The sequence below is a fragment of the Portunus trituberculatus genome, chromosome 10, assembly GCF_017591435.1.
Source record: "Portunus trituberculatus isolate SZX2019 chromosome 10, ASM1759143v1, whole genome shotgun sequence".
Taxonomy (NCBI): Eukaryota; Metazoa; Arthropoda; class Malacostraca; order Decapoda; family Portunidae; genus Portunus; species Portunus trituberculatus.
This window is the reverse complement of record NC_059264.1, coordinates 7,357,596-7,371,138: the sequence shown is the minus strand read 5'-3', so window position 1 is coordinate 7,371,138 and position 13,543 is coordinate 7,357,596. Positions and strand designations below refer to the sequence as shown.

The following is a 13,543-nucleotide window of genomic DNA, read 5'->3' as shown; positions in this document are numbered from 1 at the left end:
CTATAAGATGGGAGATGGAGTAGAACTAGAAAAAGTAAAAAAGGAAGAGGACTTGGGAGTGACAATGGAAGAAAACAATCAACCGGTAAGCCATATTGATAGAATTTTCAGAGAAACGTATAATTTGCTAAGGAATATTGGATTAGCATTTCACTATATGGACAAAGAAATGATGAAGAAATTGATAAGTACTAAAATAAGACCTAGATTGGAATATGCAGGAGTTGTGTGGACCCCCATAAAAAGAAACACATAAGAAATTGGAGAGACTACAAAAATGGCTACAAGAATGGTTCCAGAATTTAAAAGGATGACATATGAGGAGAGACTAAAAGCTATGGATCTACCAATCCTGGAACAGAGAAGAGAGAGAGGGGATCTGATACAAGTTTATAAATTGATTAACAGAATGGATCAAGTGGATAATGAGAAATTAATCCTGAGAGAAGAATATGACATTAGAAGCACAAGATCGCATAGTAAGAAACTGAGGAAGGGAAGATGTCTGAGAGATGTTAAAAAATTTAGTTTCCCGCAAAGATGTGTTGAGACTTGGAACAGTTTGAGTGAGGAAATGGTGTCAGCAGAGAGTGTACATGGTTTTAAAGAAAAATTGGATAAGTGTAGATGTGGAGACGGGGCCACACGAGCATAAAGCCCAGGCCCTGTAAAACTACAACTAGGTAAATACAACCAGGTAAATACACACACACAGCAGACATGGTCGAGGAAGGACGCACTGGCGCCATTCTGACAATCAACTGATCATCACTACCTGTTGTACAGTATTTACAGTGGCCTGGGCAAGTAGTGTGGACTTGTTTTTCATGAAATCAAGTATTAAAGAATCATTACTAAAGAAGAGATTCCATCAAAATGCAGGTATGAGACTAGGGAAAGAATGAAAGCTAATGATGACTATGTTGGTGAGGGAGAGCGCATTCGAAGGTTTCGACATGGCGAATATTTCACTACTTAAGATAGTGTTGACTATTGAACCTAAACTAGATAAATTATTGATAAAGGAGAATATGGAAATGAAAGAGAATGAAGAACAGGAAAAAGAGTTTATAAAACTGAGAGAAGGGATAAAAAAAAGTGGAAGAAAACAAAGCTAGGCTAAGAGCGGAAAACGAAGAACTAAAAAAGGAAGTAGCTAACTACAAGAAGCAGATGGAAGAAGGACTCAGTAAAGCTGAGAAAAAAAAAGAGAAGCTGAAAGATCTAGTAAACAAAGAAGAGGAAAGAGTACAGAACGTGATTAAAAAAGAAGTACAAGCATGGCGAGTACAAGATAAGAAAGATAAGGCTGATTTTCAGGAGGTGATTCAAGAACAACTAAAAGAAAAAAGAAAATATGACAAACAAAATTATAGGAGTCCTCAAGACAAAAGAAAATCTAGTTAGAGAAATTGCAAAAAAAAAGAAGAGTGTAATCATATTTGGAATAAAAGAAAAAAAAATAAAATATAGACCAAAAAGAGAAAAAGAAGAAATGAAATTAGTCAAAGACCTACTAAAAAATCTAAATGACAAAGATAGACAGAACTTAGAAGAGGAAGTAGAAGAAATAAACAGAATGGGACCATATCAAGAAGGAAAAACAAGACCAATTAAAATACTACTAAAATCACAAGCAGCAACAGAAGAAATATTATATAGAACAACAAAACTTAGAGAAACAGAAGGCTGCAAGGATATCTATATATAAAAAAAATAGAAATGAAGAAGAAAGGGAGAGATACAATGAACTGGCAGCAGCAGTAAGAGAAAAAATAGTGAAAGGTCAGAATAAGAAAAAAAGGCATTTTTTTGGAGAATTCTAGGAGACAGGATAAGGAAATGGTACATAAACAAGAAGGAAGAGAAAAAAGTGGAACAAGTTTAACTAAAAATGATAAAGGCAAGAGACTAAAAATGATGTATATGAACATAGACAGGGTTTTATCAAGTAAATTAGAATTAAGAGAATACATTAAGAAAAAAAAATCCGGATATTGTATGCCTGGCTGAAACAAAACTAAATGACGCAATCAAAATAGACTTTGATAATAGGTATAATGTATGGAGAAGAGACAGAAGGGGTAAAGGAAGAGGAGGAGTCATGATAATGTTAAGGAAGGAGATAGTGATAAACCAAGTGGAATGTGGGGAAGGAAAAGCAGAAGTACTGTATGTTAAGATGCATATTAATAAAAAAAGAGTTAACAATCATTGTAACATATGTACCACCAAAAACAAATTCATGGACCAATCAAGAATATAAAGACATGATAGATGACACAATAAGGAGTCTTACAAGAATCATTAAAGAAAGGAGAAAAGTGATATTAGTAGGAGATTTCAACTGTAAAGAAGTGGACTGGGAAAATTATGAAAGTGGTATGGGGGAAGAAGCCTCGGGAGAAAGATTCCTGAACCTAATGATAGACAATATGATGGACCAGAGTGTAAAGGAATGCACAAGATTGAGAGGAAATGACGAGCCAGTGAGATTGGACCTAGTTTTTACAAGGGGTATACAAATGAATGGTGATATAAGTACCCATTGGGAAAGTGACCATCTAATATTAGAAATGAATATAGAAGAGGGAAAGGAAGATAGAGATGATTCATACAAAGGAGACCGATTAAATTACAGAAAGGCTGATATTGAGAATCTCAAGAACTATTTTAAAAACGTAAACTGGGAGGAGATGGAAAACTCAGAGACGATTCAAGAGAAGTATAACTTATTTTTGGAAATATACAAAACAGGAGTCAGGGAATATGGAAGGAAGAAGGAAAGAAAGATTGATTTAATGCAAGGTGTGCCAAGGCAAAGGAGAAAAGAGATGGAGCATGGAAAAGGTGAAGGAGAAATAGAAATCCAGTAAATAAGGAAAACTTCAAGGCAGCAAGAAATGAATATATTAAGGTGAGGAAGGAAGAGGAAAAGAACTTTGAAAAGGACATTGTCGAAAAATGTAAGGAGCAACCAAAATTGTTCTACAGATTCATAACTGGAAAAATTAAGCAAAAGGAAACAATAGAAAGGTTAAAAGGAGAAAACGGCAGAACTATTAAATAATAAATTCCAGGAGGTCTTTACTAAGGAATCCAAACTTGAAAGGCCACAGGGTAATAGAGAGACAGTCTATATGAAAGAGATTAAAGTAACCAAGCTTGAAATAAAAGAGTTAATGAAGGAACTGAATGAAGAAAAGGCAATGGGACCGGATGAAGTCTCAGGGAGAATACTGAAAGAATGTAGGGAAGAACTAGCTAGTTCTATATACAACATCATAAAATGCTCAATAGAAAATGGAATAGTACCAGTAGAATGGAAAAGAGCTGAGGTGGTTCCCATATATAAGAGCGGAAAGAAGAAAGAACCTTTAAATTACAGACCGGTATCACTAACTAGTGTAATATGCAAGATGTGTGAAAGAATAATAAAGAAACAATGGATCGAGTTCCTTGAAGACAACAAATTGATATCAAATAGCCAATTTGGTTTTAGAAAAAGACAGTCTTGTGTAACTAATTTATTGAGTTTCTATTCTAAAATAGTTGATAGAGTACAAGAGAGAGGGATGAATTGACTATTTATTTGGATTTAAAAAAGGCGTTTGATAAAGTGCCACATGCAAGATTACTATGGAAGTTAGAGGAGAAGGGTGGCTTAAAAGGAAGCACATTGAGATAGATAGAAAATTATTTGAGGGGGAGAGAAATAAGGACGATAGTTAAAGATATGAAGTCCAAGTGGAGAGCAGTAGAAAGCGGAGTGCCACAGGGGTCAGTATTGGCACCAATACTTTTCCTCATATATATAAATGACATGCCAGAGGGAGTGAACAGCTACATAAATCTGTTTGCAGGTGATACGAAACTGTGCAGAGTTATAAAGCAAAAAGAGGATTGTGAAATTCTGCAAGAAGACCTAAATAAGATCTGGGAATGGAGTAAAAAGTGGGAAATGGAATTCAATGTGAACAAAAGCCATGTCACGGAAATGGGAAAGAGTGAAAGACGACCCGTGGGAATCTATAAGATGGGAGATGGAGTAGAACTGGAGAAAGTAAAAAAGGAAAAGGACGTAGGAGTGACGATGGAAGAAAACAATCAACCGGTAAGCTATATTGATAGAATTTTTAGAGAAACATATAATTTGCTGAGGAATATTGGAGTAGCATTTCACTACATGGACAAAGAAATGATGAAGAAATTGATAAGTACTATAATAAGACCCAGATTGGAATATGCAGGAGTAGTGTGGACCCTTCATTAAAAGAAACACATAAGGAAATTGGAGAGGCTACAAGAATGGTTCCAGAATTTGAAGGGATGACATATGAGAAGAGACTAAAGGCTATGGATCTACCAACCCTGGAACAGAGAAGGGAGAGAGGAGATCTGATACAAGTTTATAAATTGATCAACGGAATGGACCAAGTGGATAATGAGAAACTGATCCTGAGAGAAGAATATGACACTCGAAGCACAAGATCGCAGAGTAAAAAGCTGAGAAAAGGAAAATGTCTGAGAGATGTTAAAAAAATATAGTTTGCCGCAAAGATGTATTGTGACGTGGAACAGTTTAAATGAAGAAGTAGTGTCTGCAACGAGTGTGCATACTTTTAAAGTAAGATTGGATAAGTGTAGATATGGAGACGGGGCCACACGAGCATAAAGCCCAGGCCCTGTAAAACTACAACTAGGTAAATACACAAACAAGAAAAAAAAATTGTGCAAGATTTGTAATTTATTTTAGGGGATTTAGAATTTTGGGATTACATTTGTCTCTCCAAAACCTTCAAACCCAAAATGACCAGATGGTGTAGTTTATTTTCTGATCATACTTGTATGCCCTTTAGGGGTTTTTGTTGCAGCAAATGATAATATGAAAATTACAATTTTCATCAGAATTATGATGTAGAAGTTAAGTGTTTGAAATTTTGGTGGTACTATAAACTTAAAAATTAATAATAAGGACAGGATAAATTGATTATGGAATCTAGAAGAGTTTAGATTAATTTTACTGATATGATTTCATCTATCCAAAAGGTACCAAGATGCAGTGGCAGCAGGGCCTGGTGGGCTAACAGAGGAAAAAGAACCAGCTGAGTACCACATAATGTATGGTCACTATGGACCCCTAACACCCACAACCCCACCAACCACCACCACAACCACCCTAAAATTGGCCCATAGTGGGCCCAAGGAGGGGGCCCTAACTAGTGTCACCCTAGCTGGAAGCAATGCACTAGTACCTACCACAGCATTGGTTGACACTCCAGCCCTCTCCAGTTCTTTGTCATGTGGTTCAGGAGAGGATGAGACAAATGAGCTAGTGGGGGAGACTTTGGCTGTTGCCACCGAGAGACTGAAAGTGGCAGGAGGCAGACATGTCTCTCCTGTGGATGTTGGAGGCATCGATACAGCAGCATTGGTTACTTCTATGGTGGCTCCAGGGGAATGCCAGGGAGGAGGCAGGAAGGTGATAGTGAAGCTGTTCAATAGCAACACCTTTAGTTTGGATATCATAGCAGGTGGACAAGAAGAGGAGGAAGAGAGGATAGGACATCATATGCTAGCCAGAAATGGCACTCTGGTTCATACCAAACTGTCAGAAGGAACCCTCATTTCTACACAGGAACAAGTAGAGGGGGAAAATAATGATGAAGATCTTGCCTCAACTGCAGCACATGCTCCCCATCAGGGCAGTGGAGAAGAAGAGGAGGGCACCTTGCCATGCCAAGTGATGTGGACATGTGCTTATTGTAGTCTTATTTTGGGCACCTCAGAAGCAATGGCATCTCACCAACAGGTCTGTGCCAAAGCCCTGGAGGATTTGCCACCCCTGGAGACCACCACATCCCAGACCACTGTTGATGCCCTTATGTCTCCTTTACAACCCCAAGAGGAGGCCACCTACCATCTCAAGATTGAGGGTACTGGTGATGGTCCTCAAACTTCCACTAGAGAAGAGGGAGCCACAACAGGAAGTGCTGAGCTGGTGGCTGTGTGGATGTGTGCAGTGTGCAAGGAAGAATTCCCACACCCCAGAGCTCTTGGCCACCATCTTCCCTCACACACTATCCACCAGCTGGCAACTGCATTGCTTCAGTTAGCAACACCCTGCCAGAAGGTTATGGCTACAGTGGCAGCAGCTGATAATCATACTACCGCTTCTGCTGCTGAAACTGATCCACTCTCCATTGATGAGAATTCAGATTGGGCAAATGACCAGTCTACAACCAAACTAGAAGAGGAAAATGTTGATAATCCTGGAGATACTCCTCCTCAGACACCTCCCCAGGACAAACCACTAGCAAGGAGAGCACAGAGGAAGCATGGAGCAAGACTCCAAGAAAGGGCAGAGAGAAAGAGAAAATATTTACGGAAGAAGAAAGGAGAGGAGGAAGAGGTGGCAGGGAAGGAAACTGAAATAAAAGGACAATGTAAGGAGTATCAGTTGGCCACTGCCACTACCACAATTGTCAGCACCACCATCACTAACACCCAGCCTGCCCCAAGTGGTTCTGTAGGCACAGGGAGGGGCAGTAGGGATCCGCACCATTGTGAGGTTTGCAATAAGAAGCTCTCTTCCCGTGGCAATCTTGCCAAGCACCTCATTCGTCACCGTGCTAAGAAACCCTTTGAGTGCAACATTTGCCATGCTACTTTCAATGCCAACAGAGATTGTAAGAATCACTATCTCCAACATCACACCACAGAGCGCCCCAATCGCTGCCAAATCTGTGGCAAGAGCTATGTGGATAAAAGCTACCTTCTTGCCCACATGGTCTTCCATCGAGATCAAAAGGCATATTCATGTGAACTTTGTGGCAAGAAGTTCAACACTTCACGCTGTGTCACTAGACACAAGAAGCGACACCAGGAAGAGAAACGTTTTGTTTGTGACATTTGTTTCAGACCTTTTGCTGTAAAGGCTGATCTCACCTCACATAAACGAAAAGTACACAGCAAACTTGGAACAGTCAGGTCACAGTCACTGCAACAGCAGCAGCATCAACAGCATTCCCTCTTATCTACACAGCAGGGACAACTACCCCACTCCACACAGGCACCACCACCACAGCCACCACCACCACCACCACCACTACCACCCAGACAAGACCAAGAGGCACAGGTTGGAAAATCCAAGGACCTGACTGAATTTCTTCTACCAGGAGAGGTTACCTCATCCCATATGTTATCTGAGCAGCTTCTTCCACCAGACCTCTCTGGGGAAGCTGGACTGCAGGACAGTGTTACTCAAAAAAGAGGTGGAATTTTCATCAGTGGTGATCCTCTTGCTGTCTCCTCTCTCATTGGTGGGGGTGAAGGGGAAGGTGAGGGAGATGGGGAGTGCTCATATGGAGTAACACTCACAGCACCAACAAGAGATGGGGGAGCTAGTGGAGGAGCTGTACCAGTAGGAGGAGTCCAACCAGCCTACATCATGATCAACAGCAGCAGCAGTTCAACAGAAAAGGGTGTTGCAACAACTACCTCAGGCCTGAGTATTATGTATACCAATGCTGCCACCCTCACTCAGCAGGTATGTGTATGCATATTTGTGACATACGGGAGAAGAGCTGAGTTCATACTGTTCCGTGTATAAATAGTTTTTATCCAACTTTTCCTTAAAGTCATGAATATTTCTAGCACACAGTACCTCCTTCCACTGCATTTCATGCCTCAATGCTTCCATGAGGGAAGGTAAACTTCTTTATATCCCTTTTGTAGATAGTAGTTTTTAGTTTTCTTTCATGTCCTCTGGTATGTCTCATATTACAAATACAATTAACCTCTTCACTCTGGTCAAAAGAAAACGGCTCCCAACACCATATCCGGGCTGGGATGTGGTGGGGAGATACCTGATTTAGGCATCTCTCTCTCTCTCTCTCTCTCTCTCTCTCTCTCTCTCTCTCTCTCTCTCTCTCTCTCTCTCTCTCTCTCCAGAAGTAATAATAATAGTAAGTGTTTTTTTGTACTAGCTACATACATTAAGAAATAAGCCCATGCAAATTTTAGAGAAGAAAATTACAGTTTGCTTGCTCTTGATAATTTTCTGAAGATGACAAATGACAGAAAATTTTTATGGAATCAATTGATTCCATAAAAAAATAAATTAATAAAGTAGAATTTTGTTATTACACATACTACTACCCATAATTATTAATTATTTCTCACAGCAAACTTATAATACTATGTCTAACAGCTCAAGAAATAGAAACAAAAGGCTAAATTACAGGCAGGTTCAGACATGTTGACTGAAATTGCAAGTCAGTAGAGTTTCTGACTGAATATCGGTGACTAGCGACTGGAGAAACCCATTTCAAAACAATACCGATATGTTGGTGCTGTTCGGTCAATTTCTGAGTTTGTTTACGTTGTGATGTTACGGAGAAAGGTTTGAAAGTGTGGTGTCCAGATGTAGAAGATGTTGGAGTTGGGAAAGGAAAAAAACCACATCTGGGACCCTAGAAATGAATTACACGGCAAAAAAAGCTTGTGTAAATCAACGTTCGATAAGATAGCTGCCGCTCTCCAAGAACTGTTTTCCTCTATGCAGGGTGTTGTTGGAAATAAGGATTGAATACTTGTGATGATTTCATTTGGTCGTCACCAGAGGAAGACATCTTGTTGGGTAGCTGTTTGTTTACATTCACTCCCCGCCAACCAACCAATACTTCCCAGTTGCTATGTGTGAACATGTTCTGATTAGAAGGACTCTGTTGATACTTCTAGTGACTTGTAGTTTCAGTTGCATATTGACACGTGAACCCGCCTTAAGGCTTTGTTATTATTGATGTGCTACCGACGGTTTTTGTGGATTCCACCCTTGGGTTGGGTTCCAATCACAATTTTTGTAAAGTAGACTGTTTGAACGATAACATACATTTCTATGTTTCTAAAATCAATTAGTTAACAAAAAAATAACAATAGTAGACATTTAGGCAAATTTTATGCGAAAGTAATAACAAAAACATGTACAGGCAACCCCCGTTTAACGAAGGTTCACACAACGAAATTTCACTATAACGAAGGTTTCATTTTACTACCATCTGCTCGTTTAACGAACACCAAACTCGCTTTAACAAAGTTTTATCCAGGTAATTTTTTTTCCAAATTTGAAAGCCCCACTGTATCATGCAAGCTGACAGGCTTTTAAATACATCAGGAGCTGCTGGTACTAAGGCATGCCTCAGGAGAAATCCTGAGACACCTGTAGAATAAAGATCAAGATCAAGCCTCTCGTGGACAACATAGGCTCTGCCGATACAAAGGCCTGACTCAGAAGAAATTCTGTGTCACCTGTAGCATCAAGATCAAGATCAAGATCACACGCACCACACTGCCCAGTCAAAACATAACAGCGTCACCAGCAGCTCATCTTCCTTAGTTCAACTTACCACCAAAACACCCTGCTATGTGGCCTAACGTTCCTAAGAAGACCATGAAGTGTCATACTCTCGAAGTGAAGCTGGGTATTATTCATAGACAAGAGAAAGGCCAGAAAACTAATAACATTGCTTCCCACCATGGCTTGACTCCATCTACTGTCTACTATTTTCAAGTCAAGAGACTCTATTAAGAAGGCTAGTGAGACCTCATCTTCCTTGCAAGCTAAAAGAACCACCAGAACTCGTGACTCTACAATGGATAAAATGGAAAGCCTTGTGGAAATATGGTACATAAGTTTTGTATGCAGTACAATGATGCGCACTTTGTTTACATTCCACAGGTTGCCGGTTAGTGTATTTCCCGTTTCACTCTCCCTCCCTTCATAAAGTTAAGATCATCAACATTATAAAGTTACGTACATACATACATTAGTGTGCATTATAATGACTTAAACTAAACTACCTAAATGTTTAACTTCATCATTTTTACTTTCATTAAACCTTTTACTGTACTATGATGCACTATCACTTTGCTTACTCTCAATGGAAGTTCAAATCAGGGGTTAAACTTGTTATAATCGGTTCGCTTAACGAAGTTTCGCTTAACGAAGTGTTTTTTAGGAACGTAACCCCTTCGTTAAACGGGGGTTGCCTGTACAGGTAACTCGATTTACGCGATAGATGCATTCCAAGAGGCATCACTTATATCAAAATTTGCATAAAACAAACTTGCAATTCTCATAAGAAACAATAGATAAAAGGGGGGGATGCAGGATATGGTCCAAAAAAATTCATACAAAATACTCTTTATTTGGCTAAATTTATTTGGCTAAATTAACATTCTAAATGCTAGAAGTGTATTTAAAGTAAAGGGAAAAGCAAGAAATAATAAGAGAAAGCAAAATATGATAAGAGAAAACAACAAAACAAAGAATATGCGTCACTGTCTTCACCACCCACACCACAGTCAGTCACCATCTTCCTCTGAGCTTTTCCACTTTATCAAAAATAAGCTCACAGTGTAAAAGTAAACACTATTAAAAAAAATAAACGTAGGACGCCAATGCCTTTACAAGCACTCGCCGTCACTGTCCACTCTCTGGAGCTTAGTCTGAAATTGCGTCTGGCGCTCAGTTTGAAAATGCGGTTGGGTCAAATCATCTATAAGCAAACCAATTGCGCAAATTTAATTAATTATAATATTTTTTCGGTCGCATATTAATAAAAATTTGTAAATTAAAAACGCATAAATCAAGAATTACCTGTATCTTGGTTCACCTTCATGGTAAAGGTAAATCCTGCCTGATCATTGCCTTCTCAAGCTGTGCAAAGGCAGCTTTAAGAATACTGATTTCTCCCAGATGGTATCCTTCAGCTGATGAAGGTAGAAGTTATTGTTTAAGAATCTGGCCAAGAGTGTCCCAGAAGCAGCATGGGTGTGTATGATGTCATCAAGTCATTAAATAAAATAATATATGTTATTTAATCATGTCTCCTTGAATAGCAAGTCGCATTATATCATAATCATGTAATTGAAATGTCGTGATCCGATCTGTTGCATAATGCTGCACAGTGTTGAATACTTCTCTGGCTCTGGTTATAGACACTCCAATTAAGTTTTCTTTCTTTACATAGTAATTGTTTTTAATACATACACATCCAGTATGTCTTCTGACAATCAACACTCTTCAAATATATACCACATGTGGAAATGACTCCAATCTTCATACATAAATAAATGCATAAATTTAGTAACAAAAGAATTTCATTCTCTTCACTGGACAATGTATCATGTATATTTTTGCGTTACGATGATGATCTCAATTAGCTGAAATATAACACTTGGTGAAATATATAGGCATTACAGCAATGTACTCATTAACTCACATACTGCACTCATAAGTGATATATCTATGTTGCAGCAACTTCCTCCTAAATTCACACATATCTGCATCATGGCAATCTACATTGACACTAGAAATAATTTATACGGACACGACAACTACTCAATACAGTGATGTTCTCATAACACTCACAAAAGCACCAGAAAGATATCATACAGCCACAACAACTATTCTTTTCATAACTATTACTAAACTAATGTCAAAATAATAAATGTAAACATCCTATCAATAAATGTAAACATATATCCTATCATTCATTATTCCTCCATCACTCTAATAATAATTCTGAATTACTTGCTTTCAAGACTTTTTTTCTTTTATGTAAGAGGGAAGACTGGCCAAGGGCAACAAAAAAATTGTGATAAAAAAAGCCCAGGGGGGTGCCAGTTCTCAAACAGGTTAAACAGATAATAATTATAAGGGGGACTCTAATGATGGTGAAGGAGTCTTTTGAAGAATGTATGTAGTTAAATGCATGTAGTTTTGTGTGAAGACAGAGTTGTCTTTACAGGGCAGGGTGTGACTGCCCCCTTGTGTTGTGAGACACAAAGGGAAATGTTCAGTGAGGTCACAGTTGGGTTTAATGGCAAGTTCACAGCACCCCTTGAAAAAGTGCTATTAGACCTCACTGGGAGTAATTATCGTTTCAGCCATTGTTTACTGCCGCCTCCTGACTGCATTACAATTTTTAAACTCCTCTTACTGTGACATGATTCAGTCCATATCTCCCCCGCAGCCTTTCCCTAGCCCGCGGCCCCTTGGAATCTCAAGTCTCTCTCTTTCTATAATCTCTGCTGTTCTACAACTGATTTCTCTCTTGGTATCCTTACTAATATACTCCAGGATCCCACACGTACATAACCCGCCCATAGGCATGTCAATACGAGTATGTATGATTTTACCACTCAGAATAAAACGGGGCAGAGATGAGGCTACGAGGCGAGAGTGAGAGGCAGGTCAGGTACCCATAAGCTACCTCATCTTTCCCCTCCTTCGTCCACAGTGCCCAACAGGCCAACGTCTTATATCTCCTGTCACCTGCCCCACTATGCAGTCAATGTTTATAACCTTCCTACATGAGGTACATTTCCTTGGTCTCTTTAACAACAACGGTGCTGGTTTATCAGTTTTCTCTATTTCCATTTTTTCTTCCTTGTTTTCTTCTTATTTTCTTTTCTTGTTCCATCGTATGCAGTTTTACCATACTGCATAAACTTGCATTAATCGAGAGTTGACTGTACTTTTGACACTCTTTGATATTTAAATATTACTTATTTCTCTTCAGGTTGGAGACTTGGATGAGATTCAGCACTTGTCTACTCCAGTTGGGTCAAGTTTAGTTGGAGGGGAGGGCCAGCTGGACCTTGCTGGCCATCTAGAGAGTCAACACCACTCACAGGATCACAGCACTACTTCACTCCCACCAGGTGAGATTATGAATGTTAGGCAAGACAATGCTATTTTCCTGTATTGCCAATTTCTCTCTTTAAGTAAGCAGGAATTAGATAATATGAGAATTAAGATCAACATGCAACATCTAACAATTTTATGTTGGTCAGTGATTTTGTTATGATAAATAACCCTCCAAATACAGTACAGCAAGTGGTTTTGTAATTACATGTAAAATGTCTAAAATTTAAAGATAATTTGAAGAAAACTGAGGTAGTTGCTAACAATTACATTTCAGACGAGATTTTAAAGATAAAATTCTTGTATTTTTAATGTTTGTTCAGCATAGAAATGTCATATCCTAGAAAAGAAATCAAGTAGTGATGTACTGATATCAATACCAAAAAATTGTGCCAATACCAATACTACTACTGATACTGATAACAGTACACTGGAAACCAGTCTATAAGATTTTTTTTTTTTTTTTTTTTTTTTTTTTTTTATCTGGTTAAAACAACAATAGCAGTTTTACTGAGCTTGGGTTAGGTTAGGTTATACAAGGTTAGTTTAGATTTGGCACGAATAGATCAAGTACTTCAGGTAATTTATATTTATTAGTGGGAGCTGCATCCAAGTTAAGGGGACCTTCCGGTGGCCATGGTATCGAAAAATCTGAAAAATATCGAAAATCCCCAAAACACCACCAAAGCATCCCCAAACATATGGCAACATAGTGATGGAGTATTATGGGGAAATACGCTAAAATACGTGGGGTATTTAAACTTTAAAGGACCCCTGCCACGCCCACCGCAGCCCGGGGCATCCCCCCTCCCCACTCTCTGTACCATAAAT

At 38.8% G+C, this 13,543-nt stretch overlaps 1 protein-coding gene across 1 annotated transcript in view; it reads left to right on the top strand.

The window, feature by feature from the left end:
- Positions 1-13,543, top strand: part of LOC123501902 (zinc finger protein 646-like) — a 92,252-nt gene that overhangs the window by 30,016 nt on the left and 48,693 nt on the right. Inside the window, exons 2-3 of the mRNA XM_045250970.1 lie at positions 5,050-7,549; positions 12,588-12,729. Coding sequence (XP_045106905.1) covers positions 5,050-7,549; positions 12,588-12,729 — 2,642 coding nt within the window. The remainder of the gene's footprint in view (positions 1-5,049; positions 7,550-12,587; positions 12,730-13,543) is intronic.